The 21,953-nt window shown below is 39.3% G+C and overlaps 2 protein-coding genes across 3 annotated transcripts; both read right to left on the bottom strand.

The window, feature by feature from the left end:
- Positions 1-59: 59 nt before the first annotated feature.
- Positions 60-16,220, bottom strand: blm (BLM RecQ like helicase). 2 transcript variants are annotated; one of them, XM_034685682.1, is made up of 22 exons: positions 15,853-16,220; positions 14,238-14,298; positions 13,541-14,147; positions 13,312-13,447; positions 11,814-11,917; positions 11,596-11,710; positions 10,820-11,502; positions 6,823-6,999; positions 6,611-6,729; positions 6,384-6,497; positions 5,185-5,283; positions 4,946-5,094; positions 4,754-4,860; positions 3,686-3,846; positions 3,370-3,565; positions 3,043-3,233; positions 2,796-2,940; positions 2,494-2,693; positions 1,149-1,344; positions 936-1,058; positions 648-849; positions 60-520 (listed from the first exon to the last, which is right to left on the bottom strand). In XM_034685682.1, exons 1-22 carry the CDS (start codon positions 15,945-15,947, stop codon positions 331-333), a joined length of 4,170 nt encoding a protein of 1,389 aa, XP_034541573.1. In that variant the 5' UTR covers positions 15,948-16,220; the 3' UTR covers positions 60-330. The 2 variants fall into 2 exon arrangements, with proteins under 2 accessions (XP_034541573.1, XP_034541572.1); XM_034685681.1 differs by having other exon boundaries at positions 13,541-14,298.
- Positions 16,221-17,900: 1,680 nt separating this feature from the next.
- On the bottom strand, positions 17,901-21,877 carry ctsh (cathepsin H). The gene is made up of 12 exons (XM_034686772.1): positions 21,715-21,877; positions 21,517-21,548; positions 21,229-21,334; positions 21,069-21,139; positions 20,861-20,965; positions 20,187-20,273; positions 20,019-20,074; positions 19,841-19,922; positions 19,680-19,748; positions 19,494-19,600; positions 18,323-18,448; positions 17,901-18,236 (listed from the first exon to the last, which is right to left on the bottom strand). Exons 1-12 carry the CDS (start codon positions 21,776-21,778, stop codon positions 18,167-18,169), a joined length of 975 nt encoding a protein of 324 aa, XP_034542663.1. The 5' UTR covers positions 21,779-21,877; the 3' UTR covers positions 17,901-18,166.
- Between the last annotated feature and the right edge of the window lie 76 nt (positions 21,878-21,953).

Here is a 21,953-nt window from a genome sequence, read left to right as displayed (position 1 = left end):
TTTTGTGGAATAGCACAAATTCAGGAAATAGCTTGCAAGCAAAAAATAAGTAGACTTGCTTATAGTTATCAGTTGTCTTTAATATATAAAGAATTAAGTGCACATTCAAATTTGACAGTAAAAAAATAATTTTAAAGCAGTCCACAGTCACTTATAATAAAATCTTGACAGACACCACACATCAACATCAACTGTACAAAACATAAATATACAATTTAAGTAGTACCAATTTACACCTGGGACTTGGAAGGTACAAAATTACAACTAACTAGTTTAGAAAGGTAGTGAAAACGTAGTTTCTTTCCTTGGGACGACATACCTAGGGGTCGTCTAACCAAAGTTTGAGTAGGTTGGCTTTAAGAAGGGTCTCTGATTAGTCTGAGGGGTGGGGACAGACAAGAAGCCCGGTCTCCTACCAGTCGATGTGTCTCCTCCAGAGCTCCTGGACCCCCGGCCAGCTGCTTTTGATCCGCCTCTGGAGCTCGATGATGACCAAGATTTATTGCTGCTGTTGCCACGACTGAATCCACATCAACACGCCATAAAAGAGAAAAGGAAAAAAAAAAACTTCAGCTTTGAAGAGACACTTTGTGTTAAATGTGACAAAACTGAATGATAATGAAAGGCGAAACAAATACTCAACAGACCCTTTAGAGTTTGTACTTGTGTTGCTGTACGATTTTCTCTTTTTGGAATACTTGAAGAACGGAGCTTTCTTTCTCTTCTGTCCCTGTTTGCCCTGACTAACGAAGTACGAAGAGGACTCCTCTTCCCCATCTTCATAATCTTCAGCTGTACGGCCTCGTGTCGTGTCTATCCATCCATCTCCACCATTGTCAGCCTGCTCCTCTGCAACATTGACAATGCAGAATAAATACCACAACATCGATTTAATGAATTTAAATTTGACATATTCCAAAACTGAAGTCTCTTACCAGGCAGCTGCCATTCTGAATATTTCTCAAGCACCTGAATGACTTCAGCTCCATACTTCTCTAGTTTGTCTTCTGTCACACCATCAATTGTTAGGAGGACTTCAGGATCAGGGGAAAGTTTCTCTGTTTGTGTGGAAAAAAGATTTGTGATTTATAACTATATCATAAGAGCTGTTTCTGGCATTTAAAAGAGAAACTTGTTTCGAAGGTTACCAGCGATCTTTTTCAGGGCAGCAGTGGAGAAAATGTTGTAATAGTGAATGCCAAAAGCTTTTCCCAGCTGCTTGCACAGATCCGTCAGCTCCTTCAGACACTCCTGAACCTTCTCATCTCTCTGCGAGATGTTCTTGGCAGCAGAGGCTTTGTGTTTCCTGATGCTGGATGCACTCTCTGTCTCATAGAACTCCACCTGTAATCAGACAATTGTCAGAGTGGTTACTGTTTTCATCAATGACCAAAAGTTTGATGAATATTCATTTGTGCTTATTGCTGCTACAAAGCATAGGTGGAGAAAGAAATAAGGACATTATCTTAAAGAAGATATAAATACCTTACTTAACAATACCAAACTCCCTCTTCAGATTGAAGTCCAGCAGATTCAATCTCATTTTAGTAATGTGTGCAAGAAAGCTTAGTAAGCTAAAAGTTCTAAATTTTGTCTGTTCTATTACATATGTTTTTACATTAATGTGGACTTAATGTGGATTTGCAAAACATCAAATTCTGTTTCTCAACATTTGACACAGCGTTCCAACTATTATGGAATTGGGGTTGTATTTTAAGAGGAAGTAAAATATTTAAACCCTTAAAGAAACATTGGGTCCTTCCTATTAGAGTATTTTAAAACCACTGAATTTGAAGATACCTCATTTTAAATAGGGTTGCAAAGGGGTGGAAAATTTCCGGTAAATTCCCAGAAAGTTTCCGGTAAATTTCCATGGGAAGTTAAGCTGGGGAATTTTGGAAATATTCCAAATTGGATACTTTCAATGGGAATTATTGGGAATTTAACAGAATTTATGGGAATTAACTGAGAATTGAGGGTAATTTACTAGAAAGGTATCATACCCAAGCATAAATATTAGTTTTGTTATAAGCAGACATCAATCCAAAATAGAAATCATCTGTGCATGTGATGGAGGAATGCACAGTGCATGTAGGGGGCGTGGTCTCAATAGCCCTGCAGTAAGCAGTGTGCTATGTGCATGTGATTTGAGGAATAGCATAGATATTCAACTGCACTTGCATGAAATCTGGTTGTTTTAGTCAGGATTAGGCTAAAAAATATTTTCCCCTACTATATTTAAGTTCCCTATTAAGAGCCAAACTTCAATTTAGTAATTCCTGGTTAATTCCCGTTTGTTTCCATAAATTCCCATGGAAAGTTTCCAACTTTGAAAATTCCCTGAATTTTGCAACCATAATTTTAACTGAACAGAAAAAAATACAAATCTGTTTCCTCCGCTGTAAGCTGACAAATGTATTTGAATATATAGTCTGAGGTTTGAATGCAACTTTTTAAGTGATCATACTTTGTTACACTCCACCACAAAGTTACCTGCATGTTTCCTGACACAACATTCATGGCTTTCGGTCCAGCAGAAATATAAGACACAGCTTGGCCATTGTTGGTGATGTAGAGATCCTCCTCCAGAATCTTGTCCAGGACCAGTTTTTTGAAGAGACGGTCAGCGTTGTGCCTGGAGTACGCTCCTCCCATCCCAAACATTCCAGTCTGTACCTTTGCAGATTTAGATCCTGACAGGAGCAAATAATTGACCACATTCACTGACAGCTCTTAGCAAATAAAGCATGACTGATGACTTTAAGATGCCAAGAATAGAAGTGAATGTAACTTACCGATGAAGATATCCACCAGCATGTTCAGGGTCAGTCGGTTCTGCTGTGCGGTCCTTCCATACCTCGCTCCAACTTTCTCACAGTTCTCCTGAGCGAACCTCACAATCCTCTTCACATCCTCAGTAACATTCCTCGCCTTGTATTGCTGCACACAGAGATATTCAAGTTTACACTGTAGCTCTTTCTAAAACAGCCAGGTAGTTTTTGTAAGAACAAAAAGAGGACATTATGAGAAACAGGTTCCTACCGTGGGTTTGGAGCAGTTGTCGCACGCAACATCCGAGTGTTCCTTACAGAAGCTTTTGTTGAATTTCAGCTCCCCGAAATATGCAAGCAGCTGAATTCTTCTGCACTCCATCAAGTTCTCACAGAAGTGCACCATGCTGTGCAGGTTGTTGAAATGGGTCGATTTGGCATGTTTGTCACCCTCTCTGTCCACTACGATTAAAAAAACAAGAACCAACCAAGACTGGATATTTAACAGTCAGACAGTAAACATGCTTTCACTTGGAAACATTTAAGACTGACAGAAAAAGGAAGATAGATACTAGAACAGAACAAATTGAACACGTACTGCTGATAATCCTTTTGATGCGTTGTACATCCGAGTATGAGTAGAAGAGAATACAGTGAGAGATCTCTCCATCTCTGCCTGCTCTGCCAGACTCCTGATAGTAACCCTCCACTGACTTAGGCAGACTGGCATGGATCACATAGCGCACATCAGGCTTATCAATACCCATGCCAAAGGCGATGGTAGCACAGATGACCTGGCAGACAATAAAAAAACAGTGAAAACAAGGCGTACAGCTTGTGGTTTGTAATGCACATTGCTTTGTATCCAGTTCTCTCAGTAATCTTTGAATCAAGCGATTGAGTGATGGTCTTACTTGGCAGCCATCCTGATTGATCCACTTGTTTTGCACGCACTCTCTGTCCCCGTCACTCAGGCCTGCGTGGTACGCCAGAGCTAATATGCCTGCTCTATACAGACTCTCAGCCATAGCATCGCAGTCATTACGGGACAGGCAGTACACGATACCAGAGTCCCCTGAAACAAGCAGAGATGCATGCAAATCAACCAAAGACATTAAAAACTCATTCTCCTGCAGTGGAAATCTGATAAACCTCCTTCATTCAACAGCTGGATTGGAGAAATGCTCTCCATGCTGTAACTACAAAAACTATGATACAATCGAGCCAGCTGTCCTGAAAATCATAATGCCATTTGGTCACCTTTCATTGAATATGTAAAGAACCTGGGTCCATCATGAAACTCTTTTGGTTTTTGGTAATTTAATTCTTCATGATTCATTGTTATGTCTATGAACTAAAGGATAATTTGTTATTTTATGTACTCATTTATTTTTTGTTTAAAATGTATATTATGTAAGTAAGTATTTGCTTGTTAGTCTATAGATTTTTTTTACAAGCTATTATTGTTACTGCATATTTTTGTGTTGTTTATTTATTTATCATTTTATTCTTGTCACTCTTGTCTGTAGGTTCAGGGTGGGTGAGTAATGTGGGTGGATGAAGGGAATAAATGTTCTTGTTTGTAAAATGAAAAACTATAAATAAAGCATTCAAAAAAAGAAAAGACATTCAAAAGAGGTTTGTAATCACTGATGAAATACACAATCCTCTCTTTTAATCCAAGGCTTCTGATAAACACTATTAACCACTTGTCAAACGTGTAGATTTAAAATGATTTCTGATACTAAAGAATGACTCCTCTTAAAAACACACTCGTTGCACACAATAATTGAGTTTGAATAAACATCACGTAATCCCCTGGACTTTTCCACTGCAGACTGATATGATTTCTGCCAAACTGCTCCAGCATTGTTCAGTTATGACAGACCTCAGAATATGTACTGAGCTAAGTCTCACAGCCACAGCTACAGCAGAGCCCTAAAAATAACCAGGATGAGAAGAAGTTGTCCTGAATTATTTACGTGGGTAGTGCTTCTTAATCCAGCTGATACAGTCCTCGTCCACCTTTTTGGGTTTCTTGGGCAGCACGGAATACTTCAGGTTTGTTCTGTTGAAACTCATGGTAAACCTGTAAATACATCACACGGTTAATGAGGTTGCACTGAGACAACTCGTTCAATAATCTAAGAAAGGAGCCGAGATGGAGCACATACACCTGTGGTCGAGTCATGTTCAGCTGGTTGAGGATGTCTTTCTGAACGCGAGGGGTGGCGGTGGCTGTCAGAGCCATCATCAGGACGCTGGGGAACTTCTGACGTAGTTCGTGCAGCCTCTTATAGTCGGGGCGGAAATCGTGACCCCACTGAAAGATTTAACGTCCAAGGATGATTCACAGCGGATGTTTCCAAAAGGAGAAAAGAAAAAAATGTGGAGGTAATAAAGAGGAACATACCTGACTGACACAATGGGCCTCATCTATGACAATCCGGGAGAGGAGGCCTCGCTCGAAAAGGTTCTGCAGGGCGGAGATCAGCCTGTTACTTGCACTCACCTATGAAAGAAGAAAGTCAGTTATCAGTCAATCTGTTGTATTTCAACATTAAAGCTAGGGCTGGTAGTCTCGGAGAAAACTAGCATGAATTTAAATGTAGCATTTCCTCAGGACTTCGTCTAACCCCTCCCCCCCTCCCCTCAGAGCTCCTCCAAAACGACGCCCCCGCTCGCATGCACGAGCGCTGCTGATTCACGTCCATATGATCGTGACTGATTCAAAACCGGTCCTCACAAAAACATTATCGTAGTGAAAGTTAAAAACACAAACAAACATGGCTGCTGTTAGTACTCACAACTGTCATGCTAGCATTATCCAGTTGTACTGGTGACACGATATCAGGAGAAAAGTTATAACACATATAATACTGTAACAGCTCTACTGTTTGTTAAACATGTTCAGTGTAGATGTTCTTAATTCCTACAGTGTTGACAGTTAGTGAAGGCATCAGGAGAGGTGTAGAGTGTGCGAGCTGGAGAGAGGAGAGACAAGAGGAGAAGTTTTTCATTCATTCAAACATGGATTGTTGCTTTGTTGGTTGGCGTGATCACGGCCGACAGTGACCGGTTATTAAAGCTCAACGTGTTCACGAATCGGCTCGTCATCCTTACAGCGTCCGGACAGACGCTACGATACATATACATTTTCTGTAGGACTTACTGCATGTCATTAATTATTTTGCTTGTCAGAGCCCCCGTGGTGAGAGCTTTTTAGACTCTGATCCGGACTACATTCCTGAGCAAAGCACCTCATCGGGTCAGAGGGGACAGGCCTGAGGTCGAGCAAGAGGGGCAGTAAATAGAGTCAGGGGAAGCAGAGGCAGGGGACGGTGACTCAGAGTGCACGCCAGGGAAATGTACGCACAGGAGGCGTGCAGAACGGCAGGAAAATTTTGGACCCCAAAAACGGGGATTGGTTGGTGTTTTCTCAGGTTTACTCCGGCTGTAGATAGCAGCTTTTTTTCACTCTATTTTTAAGAACACATTATGTATTGATTGCCATCAGGACATAAAGACCATTTTAACCAGTATAACAAAAAGTGTATCTAAATCTGATTACCAACCCCAGCTTTAATAGAGAAAAAGAAATAGCGTTCTCACTTTTTCAGGAGTGACGTAGAGCAGCTTAATGATGGGGTCCTTCCGTGAGAGCTGCATGTAGATCCTGCTTGCTTCACTGTCACTTTTGGCACCAGACAAACTAATTGCTGGAATCTGAAATGTAGGATATTTCAAAATTAACAAGACACTTTTTTCTAATAACACTGATTAAATAAAATCATACTTAATTCTTAATTCAGCACATCAGCAGGGGCAAATATACGTACATCCAGTGTGGTGAGTTTCTGGACCTGGTCTACAATGAGTGATTTGAGTGGGGAGATGACCACAGTGACTCCTGGTGACACGCAGGCAGGCAGCTGGTAGCACAGACTCTTACCACCACCTGTGAATATAGAAAATACCCTCTAAAATTATTACTATATTGACTCAGGGCTGAGATAAAAAGTTTTATTTCTACATTATTATTTCTGCTTACCTGTGGGCATCAAAACAAATGTGTCTTCACCCTGGAGGGATGCATTTATGGCTTCCAGTTGATTGAACCTGAACTGATGTAGTCCAAACCGCTTATGAAAAATCTTCATCATTTCTTGTGAGTATGGGAAGTTGAAACCTCTGAAGCGATCATGGGCTGGGTTTCTGAAGGTTGGCTCTGCAACAGTAATAACAAACAGACTTAAAGCTACTATTTGTCTGCCATCAAAACTGCATTTTTCTGACAATTCTGCACAATTTTAGACCGCTTTCCTATCAAAACTGTTAAAAAGAACACACCAGGGTTCCCACTCTTTTCCAGAGATCATTTTCCAGGACATCTCCAGGACATTTTCATTGATGATCAAGCTGGTATGACAGTCTAAATTTTGTTCCTAATTTAGTTCCTAAATAATCTAATATGTTCCTCTCAGTGGAAGTCTACATTGAAAGACATGTAGTCTATGGCTATCAATGAAATCATCTCTTACATACTTAAAAATTATGGCAAATTGATAATAGAATAATGCAACCACAGATGTCCAGAACTTCACTGTATTAGTGCAACCAAGTAAAAATGATGGGCAACTCTCATCTCAGCTTTCTCTTTTCTCAAAAAATATAAAATGAGCTAAGAAAAAAACAAAAGAGCCAGCAAAGGAATCTGGAAGCTGCCTTACTGAAATAATTAAATAATAATAATGATCAGAGGATCAGTGCATTAATGACCTAAATAGATCTGAATGACAAAAATGGCCACAAATGTTTCTCAACTCAACTCAAACTCAAAATAGATATTCATGATATTCATCCTTCTAAGTGGTCGATATAAAACAAAGCAAATGTTACGTTTTTTTATTTGAGTTACCGTAAACTCTGAAAAAATCGCACCGGTGTAAAGACGCACTCTGTATTTGAAGATCTCTCAGAGATTTAAAAAAATTTAAACTGTTTACCTGCATGGCGATGTCTATTATGATCAGCGATGTCTACAACGTGGAGTTTCTGTACAGCTGTGTCGCTCTTTTTGTTTTCACTATTGGGAGTTTGCACTCCTGCTAGCTAGAGCAGGGGTTCTCAAACTTTTTGGAGCCAGGGACCCCTTACAGGTGAGAAAATTGTCCAAGGCCCCCTCATAATTGTAACACAGATTAAGCACATTAGTGATGTGTCATGATCAAAAGCTGCGGCTCTGAGAGCCGATGATTTATGGTGAATCAGAAGAGCCGGCTCGCATCGAGATCTGTTTTGGTTCTGTTTTGGTTCTGGTTCGGTTCTGGTACAATTCTGGTTTAGTTCTGGTTCGGTTCTGTTTTGGTTCTGTTTTGGTTCTGGTTCGGTTCTGGTTCGGTTCGGGTTCAGGTCTGGTTCTGGGTCTGGTTGGGATCCCTTGAGTTTGGTTCTGGTTCTGTTTGCTTGAGTTTGGATGTGGTTCTGTTTGCTTGAGTTTGGATCTGGTTCTGTTTGCACGGGTTTGGTTCTGGTTCTGTTTCCTTAAATTTAGTTCTGGTTCTAACCCCTACCCTAATCCAAACCCTAACCCTAACCCTAATCCTAGCCCTAATCACAAACCTAACCCTAATCCTAATCCTAACCCTAATCCTAACCCTAACCCTAATCCTAACCCTAACCCTAACCCTAATCCTAGCCCTAATCACAACCCTAATCCTATCCTAACCCAATTCATAACCATAACCCTTATCCTAACCCTAACCCTAATCCTAACCCCAATCATAACCCTAATCCTATCCTAACCCAATTCATAACCATAACCCTAATCCTAACCCTAATCCTAATTCTAACCCTAACCCTAATCATGACCCTAACCCTAATCCCAGCCCTAATCACAACCCTAACCCTAATCCTAACCCTAACCCTAATCCTAACCCCAATCATAACCCTAATCCTATCCTAACCCAATTCATAACCATAACCCTAATCCTAACCCTAATCCTAATTCTAACCCTAACCCTAATCATAACCCTAACCCCAATCATAACCCTAGCCCTAATCCTAACCTTAATCCCAACCCTAATCATAACCCTAACCCTAATCCTAACCCTAACCCTAATCCTCACCCTAATCATAACCCTAATCCTAACCCTATGCCTAATCCTAATCCTAACCCTAATCCTAACCCCAACCCTAATCCTAACCCTAATCATAACCCTAATCACAACCCTAACCCTAACCCAAACCTAACCCTAATCCTAACCCCTACCCTAATCCTAACCCTAACCTAAACCTAACCCTAATCCTAATCCTAACCCCTACCCTAATCCTAACCCTAACCCTAGTCTTTACCATAACCCAAAACATAACCCTAGATCTTACCCTAACTCCAATCATAACCCTAACCCTAATCCTAACCTTAATCACAACCCGAATCCTAACCCAAACCTAACCCTAATCCTAACCCTTACCCTAATCCTAACCCTTACCCTAATCCTAACCCTAATCTTTACCGTAACCCAAAACATAACCCTAAATCTTACCCTAACCCCAATCATAACCCTAACCCTAACCCTAATCCTAACCCTTACCCTTATCCTAACCCTAATCCTAACCCCAATCATAACCCTAACCCTAATCCGTAACCTATGCCTAACCCTAACCCTAATGCTAACCCCAATCATAACCCCAATCATAACCCTAATCCTTTCCTAACCCAATTCATAACCATAACCCTAATCCTAACCCTAATCCTAATTCTAACCCTAACCCTAATCATAACCCTATGCCTAACCCTAACCCTAATCATAACCGTAACCCTAACCCTAACCCTAATCCTAACCCTAATCCTAATCCTATGCCTAACCCTAACCCTAATCATAACCCTAATCCTAGGATCAGGGTGAGAATGTTTTTTTAACAGAATTATAAGGCTTCTCATAAAAACACGGTACGTAAAAGGGTTTTCAACACAAACAATTAGTTTTTGCAAAGTTAAGGTAAAATATACGGCTACAAAAGATCCTAAATTAAGAGCCGTTCCAGAGTCAAAAGAGCCAGCTCTACTTTGGGAGCCGAGTCAAAAGAGCCGGCTCTCTGAAAAGAGCCCAACTTCCCATCACTAAAGCACATGCTTACTACCATTTGCACTCTTAGTTGCCCTTGGAACTATTTGCATTGTAAAACGTATCAATGTAAATACTTCAGACCTGTACCATAGTGAAAAACAGATAACACTTCAATTTGAATCAAGTAAATACCACTTGTATACTTTAAAACAGAGGGTCATTTCATTCCTTGTGGACTCAACATGAAAACATTTATACTTCTCAAGTAATTGATCTTAAACGCTTTCAGAAAATTAACAGTAGCAAGACTCACATATCCCTTCGAGCCACCAAATGGTATCATAACAATGGTGTATATGCTGTTTTTAATGACACAGCACAATTTTATAATTTCTTAGAAATGTATTCAAATTATTTCACGGACCCCAACGCTATGATTGCGGACCCCCAGGGGTCCTAGGACCCCACTTTGAGAACAACTGAGCTAGAGTACGGTAATTGAGCTCTCAGCCTGCAGAGAAAGTTGTGCAGCACAGACCCCCAAGCTCTCTGCCCGACTCCACTGGTCACACTATAACTTAAATATAAGACTCTTTGAATCAAAAGAGCACTCTACAAGGTTAAAGTACCATAAAACATAAACAATACACCCCCGTTTTCTGTGAATGCATGATTATGAAGTGAAGGAGAAAAGATGTGAAAAAAGTTGCGCAGTGTCGCTGTCTTTTCCAGCACAGCGTGCACTCAACTTTCAATGAATGGGGATGTGTTTTGTTAATAGGGTCGGGTTGCACGCAGCCATGTTGGAATAATTTTCCAGGACTACATGTGATTGTCCAGGACATTTTACTTTTTCTCCCATTTTCCAGTACTGGAAAACTGGTCAACTGTTTTCCAGGTTTTCCAGGTTTTCCAGGATTTCCAGGATGCGTGGGAAGCCTGACACACCCTGTATTGTTCCATGCCGTGCTGACTTACCTGGAGAGCAGATCTTTGAAGGCTTGGGTGCAGAGACAGGTGTTGTTGGTCTCCTTTCCCACGACGACTTACTCGGCCCTCCCTCTTTCACAGTTGTGGTCCCTGTGCTGGAGTTTCTTCCTGTCATTGATGACGTTTGGGGTTCATCAAAATATTCAGGAATATCCGAGTCATTAAAGTCATCTATGTCGAAGTTGTCATCATAAAAGTCATCCGCTTCCATGTCTTCTTCCGCTGTTATGGTTGCTGGGGTACTTAATTTGCTCCAAGTGGCAGTCTCTGGCAGTGGCTTCTTGGGTGAGAAGAAGAGATCTGAACCATCCAGGTCTGAGCTTGTTTTCTCAGAGAAATTAAAAGATGGTTTCTTGAGGTTGTGGATTAATGGAGAGATGTGACAGATGCTCTCATTTTGCACGAACATTCCCTTGCTGTCATTACTTTTCCCAGGTTTCACATCAATGATACTGTCGGAAACATCAGAGTCGTAGTCCACAGAAATAACAGAGGACCTCCTGATAAGTGAAGGCTTCTTTGAGTCCACAGGTACAGAGCTGCTGGATGACATAACATCAGACGTATCACAACTAAAAGATTTCTCTTTTAAGTGGGGTTCAGAGATCACAGTGCTGTCGGGCTGCTGCATCCTCAATAAACTGACACCGCCAGTTGCAAGGATCCTCTTTCTGTGTGAGAAAGACAGATGATTTCAACAATGCTGAGGTATCATCAAACATCAAGGTTATTAACAAAGATGTTTCACACCCAACTGTACTCACCTTTGAGCCCTTTTCAGCAGAAGCTCATCTCCGCAAGACAGAGCTATCAGTTCATGCTCAGGGACTAAATCAACCAAAGCACAAATGGACTCCATGATACTGAAGAGTTGATCATCTGTGACAAGAAGAAAAACAACAACAACAACATATGAATACAAAAACAGAGGGACCGCCAGGCAGGTACAAATGGACACATACGAAAAAGGAATAAAACCCACTTGTTTTTTCTTTTGGTTGGTGAATGGAGCGCTCTTCATTTGTTGTCATGGGTCTCTTTGATTTCTTAGGACTGTCTCTGCTTTGAGCATCAGCTGGTTTAGATCTGTTTAAAAGAACAAGAGTGCAGCTCTGTTACAGGTCAAGTCAATCTATTGGCACGGTCTTACATCAGAAGCACTTAGGAGGTTTTACATCATACAAAATGATTTAAGTATTGGCAATGGTATGAAAATAGATAGCAAAAAAGTACCCATTATAAACCCTTGACAATGGAAAACACTACATAAAATCTTAACCGAACTATTCCTAATATTTGTCTGTCTTACAATGTTTTACAATACTGACTTCATATTTAGCAAAGCAAGCTACTTTGTATGATGTGTTTCACAAACAGTGAAACATTCTTTGATGTAGCTAAGAACACAATATTCACATTTCATGGCTTAAACTTTACACACCAAAGTTTGAAACAGGTCTTGTGTTGCGTTCACACCAGGCGTGAATGAATTTGCGTCATTCACGCAAATCCCACCATCCGCATCGCCCAATTCGCGCCACCAGACCACTACTCGCGTCATTAAATGTAATTCATTCGCGCAAATGATTTTATTTGCGTTTGGTGTGAACGCCCAATCAGAGTGTGCGACTGCTGGCTTTTTGTGGCTCGAGCAGGAGCTGTGTAAAGTCATGTTACATCAAGACCTGAGCCAGTGTCACTTGAAGCTGAGAAATAAAAGCCAGGATAAAAGTAAGTCTTAAAGACTACAAACTTAAGGCTACATCAGTCTCTACTTGCATAACACTAGGGTTGCAAATGGGTGCATCTTCCCTCAAGCTTCTCAAGCATAGCCTCTGCAAGATTCTAGAAATCATCTGTGCTTGTGATGGAGGAATGCACAGTGCATGTAGGGGGCGTGGTCTCAATAGCCCTGCAGTAAGCAGTGTGCTATGTGCATGTGATTTGAGGAATAGCATAGATATTCAACTGCACTTGCATGAAATCTGTTTTTTTTTAGTCAGGATTATGCTAAAACGTATTTTCCCCAACTATATTTAAGTTCCCTTTTAAGAGCCAACCTTCAATTTAGTAAATTCCTGGTTTATTCCTATAAATTCCAATGGAAAGTTTTCAACTTTGAAAATTCCTGGAATTTTGCAACCCTACAGAACACAACCAAATCTATGAGTAGGAAGGGTTATGTTAGAGGTCAAGTTGTATATTGGTAAATGCAGATGCTGCCTTTCGTTGAGGGAGAATCAAATGAATGAAATAAGAGTTATTAACGCATGTTCTATGGCATTGTTTGTTCATTTTTTTTCAATTTTTTTGTTTGGTATTTCAAGATGATTTGATTTATTGCTATTCAACACATCAACCATGATTTTATTAGTAATGACAACAGAAAATAGTTTTAAAGGGGAAATCTAACTTACAGCAATTGATACACATATGTAACTGTAAATACTGGTTTAAAAACACATGAAGTAAAAACTGACCTTTTGTCCAGTGCAGAAGAAGTGTAGGAAATCTCATCAGAGACTGGAGATGGAGGAATGTAATCAAGTTCATCTTCCGGTTCTGAGTTGTCTCCAAGCTCTATTACCTTTGGGTCAATCATTTTTTTCTTGATGTCTGTAAGGCAAAAAGATACAGGTGTATGTTTAAATCATTGCATGCATAACATTGTCCGCTCTACAATGTATAAAGAAAATAAAATTCTGTTACCTGTATTTCCTTTAAAAGACTTCTGCACATCGTTGTCCTCTTCACTATCACTTATAACAGACTGCAAATGAGAAGGAGGACGTCTTCTGGTGGCTCTAACGGGAGAATCCTCAAATATAAGCTCATCTGGGTCTAAATCAGGTCCTGGTGAGTGTGCAGCAACGTTGATGCTGTGCTCCAGTTCATCCATTTCCCAACCAGATTTTTCACTTCTAGAAAGACTGTTCTTGCTTGCACAATTGTCCAGATTCCCTGTGAATTGTTGTCTGTCTTCACTAGGAGATGACAACGCATTGCTGCGCTTCCCTGATACACCTGAACTGAATGAGTCATTTTTTGTTTTGGAGGGGGTTTCGAAATCATCAAAATCATCCCAGTCCTCCAATGGAATTTCAAGAGGTGCATCCACACTTGAGGAATTGCTTCGTTTGCCACTCGTACACTGGCTGTCAGATTTAGTTAGAGATGTAGTCGCTTTAACAGCAGACATTGCTGAAGGAGCCCGGCCTGTAGGGGTACAGTCTCCAGCTGAACTGACGGAGTCTGACTTGTCTTTTGAGCTTACATTGAAGAAGCTGTTGATTTTGGATTTTTGAGGTCCATCAAGCTTGTTTGGGAATGTCAAAGTAGATTTAGTCACCAAACTGTTCTTAGGGATATTGACATTCCCATTTGCCAAAGTATTAGTACTGATTACCTTGGTTGGGATTTCAACTTTGGTGGTGCCTGATGGAGTCTTCTTTTTGAAAGAAAAGGCACTGAAAAGTAAAACACAGTGAAATTGTGAAAACCTTATTTTCAAGAGATATATTGCATCTTGCCTATTCAACTTAATATTTAATAAATTCAATTGAAATAGAAAAATAATAATTATGTTATCTAATGTATCACTATCAAACATTTTATTCAAATTTCTAAACATTTTCATAGATTTTTTTAATGTTTCACTACTATCCAATCTATGCAGATGATAACTGAGGGTAACAATTGGCTTCCATCTCTAAAATGCTCTGAATTTAAACTTGAACATATGGTGGGAAAAAAAGAAAAGGAAATAACTCGGTTTCGTTTTCAAATATCATTTCATTTCAACATCAGTGACCAAGTAACAGTTTCAAAGTCGTTGCTGAGGCTAAAGCCACTGGATCTGATGTCAGATTTTTGGGTGACAAGTGACTTATGTTGTTTTTAGGATCGATTTTAAGACACTTTTAATCACGTTTAAATCACAACATGGACTCGCCCCTCAATACATTTCACGCAGTCTGAGAACCTCTGGCAGTGCTCTGCTTGCTGTTCCACAGTCAAGACTACAAACTAAAGGGGACAGGGCCTTTACTGTCAGAGCCCCCCCCGACTGTGAAACAGCCTGCCAGAGGAAACCAGACTTACAGAGTCAGTCCCTCATTTTATTTCACTACTCAAGACACTTTAATCGCAAAGCTTTTATTTTGTGGATTTATTTTAATCTTTAACATTTTGCCTCTCTGCTTTTACTGCTTTTACTGTGTTTTTATTATTTTTGTTAAGCACTATTGAAAAGTGCTATACAAATAAAGGTATTATTATTATTATAATTATTATAATTATTATAATTATTATAATTATTATTATTATGCTTGTCAGCTTTGTAAACTCAGGACTAATTTGTTGTAAAATTGTTGGGTGGCTCGAGTGTCTCCTGTATCTCTTGGTAGTTAAAGAACACCCTGTAAACGTCACTTCTACTAAATATAATGCAGCACATACAGTGGTGGACCAAGTACACATCTTCATTACTTAAGTCAAGTATAGATACCCCAGGTCAAATATTACTCCAATACAAGGGAAAGTTGTTCTGTCAAATTATTACTTGAGTTAAAGTACTGAAGTTCTTGCTTTTAAAAAGACTTAAGTATACAAAGTACTTTTTAAAAATCTCAAAACTTTGTATTTTCAGAAAGCATGATGGCAGTCAAGAATACATAGGAGTACAATCAGTAACATCATGTTTATCTAGAAAGAAAATAAACAATTGACAGCTTTATTGATACACAGTACAATACAAGAAAAAAATATGACTCAAACTATATTTGTAAGTAATTCAAAATGTTCACATGAAGCTTTGGAGCTAATATTTGGAGATGCACGTGGGCCCTCCTGAAGAGCAGATTAAGTTTTGTCCCCTCCGTCAAAGACTATAAAATGTCAAAGCTAACATTTCCAGCTCTGCAGATAACTAGCTAACAGTGTTTATGGCTGTCAGCTCAGACCTAGCTGTTTGCTAGCTTGAGTTGTCACCCTGCTGTAGCCTCAGCGGACGGTAGACTTACCCTGTTTTGGGTTTAGCCAGAGACAGTTTGCTCTGAGCAGCATTGCTGTGCTTCGCCAGCTGTTCCTTCAAGTTATTTTGCGGGAGAGTTGTCATGATGAAATAGATGCTGGAGCCAGTGTTAGCTGGCTAACAGTCTTGAGCTCAGTTCACAAAGTGGTGAACAGTTATTTCAGCATCTCCGTCGTCTCGCGCTGGCATGGACTCGTCTCTTGGCAAAAGGCATCAATTTTAGACAAGGTCTTAAGTCTTAACGACCTATATGTCCACTTGGTTCACTGGAGTACGAGATATACACGGATATACACAGACAACAGATTTAGCGCCCGCTCAACAAACTGACTTCTCATTGGCTGGGGTTCAGGAAGAACGAGGATTCTGGGAAATGTAGTATGAAACATGAGCGGCCAACTACGGTGGCCCTGAAGGACAAAACAATTTTACAAACGATAAAACACTTTTACAAAGTTAGAGACAAATTTACATTTTGGAAAACATTTTTAAGTTTTATAAAATAAAACTACATCAGCAAAACATTTTTACCAAGGCCAAACAAATTTACATTTAAGAATACAGATTTACAAAAGATGAAACACTTTTACCAGTTTCTGAAACAAATTAACATTTTATTTTTACGGAAAGGGAATGTACCAAATACTGGAAGTGATCCAGAAGTGATCGAGTGAGGAGTCATTTTAGTTTGTTTTGATGGAGAGAAACCAAACAGAGATAGACATGGTTTACATATTAGGACATCCTCAGGTCTCAGAGAGAGGTGTCAGACCTCAGATGAAAAAGCATCATGTCTCCAGAAAAGCTCCGTCATATCTCCGCAAAACTTTCATCATGTGTCAGAATACAGATGAAACGGCCTCAGACCACATAGCCTTAAGCTAAAAGGAGTCAGACTTAATGGTAAGAGTGTTCCGTTGTTTGTAAAATTGTCTCCAGCTTTGTAAAAGTGTTTCATCTTTTGTAAATTTGTTTCTTAAATGTAAATTTGTTTTGTCCTTGGTAAAAGTGTTTTGCTGATATAATTTTGTTTTATAAAAAGTAAAAATGTTTTCCAAAATGTAAATTTGTCTCCAACTTTGTAAAAGTGTTTCATCTTTTGTAAATTTGTTTTGTCCTTCAGAGCCACTGTAGCCAACCACTCAACGTGCTTTCAGGAAATGGAAATACTTTCAATTTTAAAGTTTTTTAATATGGATAGAACACAATTTTCATAGAACACTTTAACTTTTGGGGCGTGCAAGTCCTTTAGTTGTCAGAGGATATGGTCCTTAACAAATGTTGATTAAAAAGTAGTACTCTAATTCTTGGACATTAGGAACAGCAATCTTCAGAAATAGGAGCGGGTTATCAAAGGTACAGTTGGTAGGAATGGGATAAAAAAAACTATACCTTTTTGTGCTGGGTTTGGAAAAAAAGTCATTATACCCATCGGTGCTCATCAGTAATTGAAGTAATTTGAGATTATGGCAAAATCTCTGTGTTTTCCAATGCCTTTGTATCAAGCAATTTTATTATCCCCTCGTTCCCGTTATCACGGACCCATCATAGCTAATCTCCAATCCTCTGTCCTGATTGGTCGAGGGGCGGCCCCTACTACGTCGTCCTGATTGGCTGGCACTACTTCCTCATAGAACGTGTACAAGAAATAGGGGAAATCTGGTGGAGAGGGGTAGGGATGACATTCGAAATCTCTCCGAACTGATGTTTATATCACGACTACCAACAGCAGCTTTAACTGCATCATACACAAAGTAACCAATCATTTTGTACCCCACCAAAATCCTTGGATTTTATCAGGAGCTTTACCAAAGGTAAGGCACTTGGACAAAAAATAGATAAGAAGCATTTCTGCTGAATTTTATCAAGTCACCTTTTCCCATTTGAAATGTTTTCAGTAAAATGTTTGTTGTCTGTCACATGGCTATAAAACCATTTGTCACTGTGTGAATTATATTTTTAGAATTGTTTGAAGGATATATATGGCATGTTGCATTAAACTGCATTAGCCTATATTTTAATGAGAGACACAAACAAGCCGATATAATGAAGTTTATTTTAAAGTATGATTACATTTAATTTTGCCTTAGCAGTAGTTTCAGATGTATTGACTATTCTGTATATGTCAATATCCATCTTGTCATGAGAGTAATTGATTGTTAATTCATTGTTTAAAAAAATCAACAGTACATTAAAACACAGAATGCTACTGAGTATAGAAAATCAATTAGAGTAAAACTGTTGTTTTTTTAAATGACATGGCTCCCTTTTTGGTCATTTGGTAGTTTGACATCACCCAGAGATCACACCACTGGGAAAGATGAGCAGGCAGCAAGTCCACACATATTTTTCCCACGTTCAATAAGAAAGTATCTGTACAAACAGAGCACAGTTAGCCTTTTTCCAAAGTTAGTATACATATTCATATTTTCCTGCATGAAATTATTAAGAAGCATTACCCATTAATTCCCCAGCCTTCTCCCCATGAGTTCTTCACTATCCAGTAGGGGGAGTCCTTCTCCTGTCCATACCCGACTGCTAACACTGCATGGTTCACCTTGTCAGCGGTTTTTTCGCACACAGTGCTGAAGGAGGAAGAGAAGTAAACTGAATCCAACTTTATTATTGTAACACTTTTATTAAGAATGAGGAACTAATCCACTTTCAAGATCAACATCTTTACAAACCGAAAGCTCTTCAGATGTGTGCTTTACAGGCTCAAAAACAAACAATATTAAAAACCTAAGATGTATTTGCTGTGATTTAAAAGCTGTTGATTACTTAAGTGGTTTGATGTAAGTTTAGCTTTGCCTCTTCAAGTTGTTTAGGTCCATTTCTGGTTTCTAATGTTCGCTCCGGTTATACTATGTGTGTGACAGTCATCAAGTAAGTCTCTGACTAGTTTACCTCACAAAATCTAACCGTATAATGAAGTATAAAAAATGTTGTTAGCTTAAAGACTCAGTTTTTTCATAACATAGCCAACTCTGTAGTTTAACCCTATATAGTTTTTCCACATAATGAAACAAACCGGACCTTGTATATGTTCTTGAAATCCCCTTTCACTCATCTGTGTTGATCCGCAATATATGATTTGAGTGCAACAAAAGCATAAACGCTTGTAATACATTTCTAATACGCACCACAAACACTGGTACCAAAATCATCCGCCTCCCCACACCCAACCTGTCTGACCTCAACAACAGAGCCATCATACACAGAGCACGCACTATAATACTGGACCCCCAACACCCCCTCTACCTAGTCTTCTCACTACTCCCATCTGGTCGCAGAAACAGATCCCTTTTACTGTAGGCGAGCCCGGTTTGGCGGAAGCTGTGTCCTGTCGGCCATAGCACTGCTAAGCAAAATGCCCATGTAATGTGTCCGGTGTGTTTATATGTGTCCGGTGTGTAAATATATGTGTCCTGTGTTCATATGTGTCTGGTGTGTATATATGTGGGATGATGTGCACCATTGTTGTGAGGCTGGGTGGATGTTTATTGTTTTGTTTTTTTATACATGTATTCTTGTACAGACGGTGACAACAAATCTCCTTATTAAGGACAAATAAAGATCTATCTAATCTATCTAATAACAGACATAACAACATTTTTGTGTTCTCCTCACCTGGTGAACACGCCCTTTGAGTAATGCATGAAGTCAGAGGTCACGTCAAAAGCAAAACTGACAGGATTGTGTGTGGCGACAGCATCCACCATCCCCATTTCATCGTTCTGTAACAGAAAATCTTCATCACTCACTGGCTTTCAATGAAGACACAGGTTTTGAAGAAAGACTCTGGTGTTCACTTACCGCTGTGATATTCACCACATCCTTCACAAACGCTGCAGCTAATTCTGGTTTATACACACAAGCGTCATCCTAATTCGACAAAAACAAATAGAGCTAAAATCAATTAAATGTGTTATTTTAAAGTCAGTATTTCTTATATATATATTAAAAATAAATGTTACAAAAGCTGTGTATGGGTAGTCCTTCTCTGTCATCAGTCCCTTGTTGTACATGATGTATTCGAATGCTTGGCTGGGGAGGCCACTAGAAGAAAAATGAAGATGTTATTTAATTCTGTCTGCAGTGATGCACATAGCAGGGTATTTGAGTAAAAGAGGAAGGAGACAAAATTGCATTCACCCATTGCACCCATGGTTGTTGAAGTCCTGGGCACAGTCTACGAGCTGCTGTTCAGACTAAGTGACATGAAAATGTGACAAAGATTACCAAAAATGCTCCAAACCTTCCTAGGAAGTAAAAATATCATTGGGCAACAGTAATTTTAAAAGAGAAGTAGGAGAAGGTCACCAGTGGTACAAGTTTCCCAGTGTTGATTGCAGTAACAGACTCCAAACAGCCTGTGGTGGAAAAAGTCCAGCAACTGCCACAACTTCCCTTCAGTGGAAATAAAAATGAAACACCAAGATACTTAAAGAATATAAAATTCACTTTTCTTTTTTAAATCAACATTAGACATTGTGACATGTCAAATAGGAAAAGTGCATGTGATAGAAAATAAAAGCAAGGGTTGATTATAAGTTTGATAAATGTAGTTTCACTGTAGTCTTCCTGGAGCTGTTTTGGCATCTCTTCACAACGAGTGTTTGGGGTAAAGCACTTCACAACCCCCCCCCCCCCCCCCTTTTTTTAAAGTGTTACATAAATCAAGTTTTATTATTATCTCTTTAGTTACTTCTCTCTATTATTGGAGTTTGTGTATATCAATAGCAAACTATGCATAATTCATGTTTTGAGCAAGGGTTTTTCTATGTGCATGCTACAAATCTAAAAAATGCTTAAAGGAAGTCATGTGGCATTTATGAGACCGTTGTTGTCTCTGCAGCGTCACACAAAGTCACTCTCCCAGTTTGAAACCAATGGGTTATAATTTTAACAAATGCAGTCCACTGTTACCACAAGCACCTCTGAGATCAAAAGCAAAAACAGGAATGGAGTGTATGTCCATGCAGTTAAACTTTTACCTGATTCTTCACAGGTGTGACAAAATTTCCTTTCTTTCTCCAATCAACGGAGTCTGGATGAGGCCCATTGCTTTGGAGATACTTCCCTTTTGTAGCAGAACAGTTCTAAAAAAAAGTAATATTTAAAATAAATAACCTGCCCTTACTACCAGAAAAAACTGAAATGTTATTATAATGAATTTGTATGGATTAAATTACTGTAGCCTACCTGTGGCACAGACCAAAGAAAAGCCTTTCGAAATTCAGTAAATGTCATGTCTGAAAACTGGTTTAGCTTCACTGCAGAGAGACAATAAACTTGAGACTATACACATTTAACTTCTGACCACATTCGAAATAATAGAAAGTGCAAAACAAGCTGCTCTTACTTGAGAAGGAATGGTTTCCTGCATTGTGTTTGTCAATCCTCCTTTTGTTTTCAGCGAATATCTGGAGTCTGTTAGGGTACTCTCTGATGTTGTAATCTCTGTTGTGCTGTACAAATTGGAAAATGCTCATTGATTGGGGTTACTATGGATAGGGAGCAGCTTTCATGGCACCTTTATTATCACGTTGCAGCTAAGCACACAATATACGATACAGTGATAGGGATTTTCCACTGCAGGTAACTTCCTCTTTATTGTACTTTCAGAGCGTTTTTAAAAATAGTGTCCTACCTGTTCCATCCATGATTTGAAGTGAAACTCATCTGAAAATAACGCACTTAGTCAAAACATTTGCAAAATAGATTATTTTACCATACGTAAAAAAAGAAAGAAAGCCATGTCAGATTATGAAAGTGAAAGCTCGTTAACACAAACAATGAAAATGCTTTGTAAAATCTACCTCTGTTCACAACGCACGGTCAGACCTACCTTGTTGAGACAGGGGAAGAGCTGAAGCTGCAGATAGAAAAGCGAACACGAGTAAAGTGTTCATGATGATTATGACAACTTCAGCCGGTGAAAGTAACTGAAACTGTGTGTCAGAGACAGAGAGAGAGGGAAGTGAAGCAGGTCAGGAGTCACGAGGTGATCTAGCGTCAGATCAAATTCCCCTACAGATAAAATGAAACAACTGTGAACCAATCATCATTCACTGTTAAATGTAACAC

The sequence above is a fragment of the Notolabrus celidotus genome, chromosome 6, assembly GCF_009762535.1.
Source record: "Notolabrus celidotus isolate fNotCel1 chromosome 6, fNotCel1.pri, whole genome shotgun sequence".
NCBI lineage: Eukaryota > Metazoa > Chordata > Actinopteri > Labriformes > Labridae > Notolabrus > Notolabrus celidotus.
Note: the sequence above shows the minus strand (reverse complement) of the source record. Positions and strands in the feature narration are given on the sequence as shown.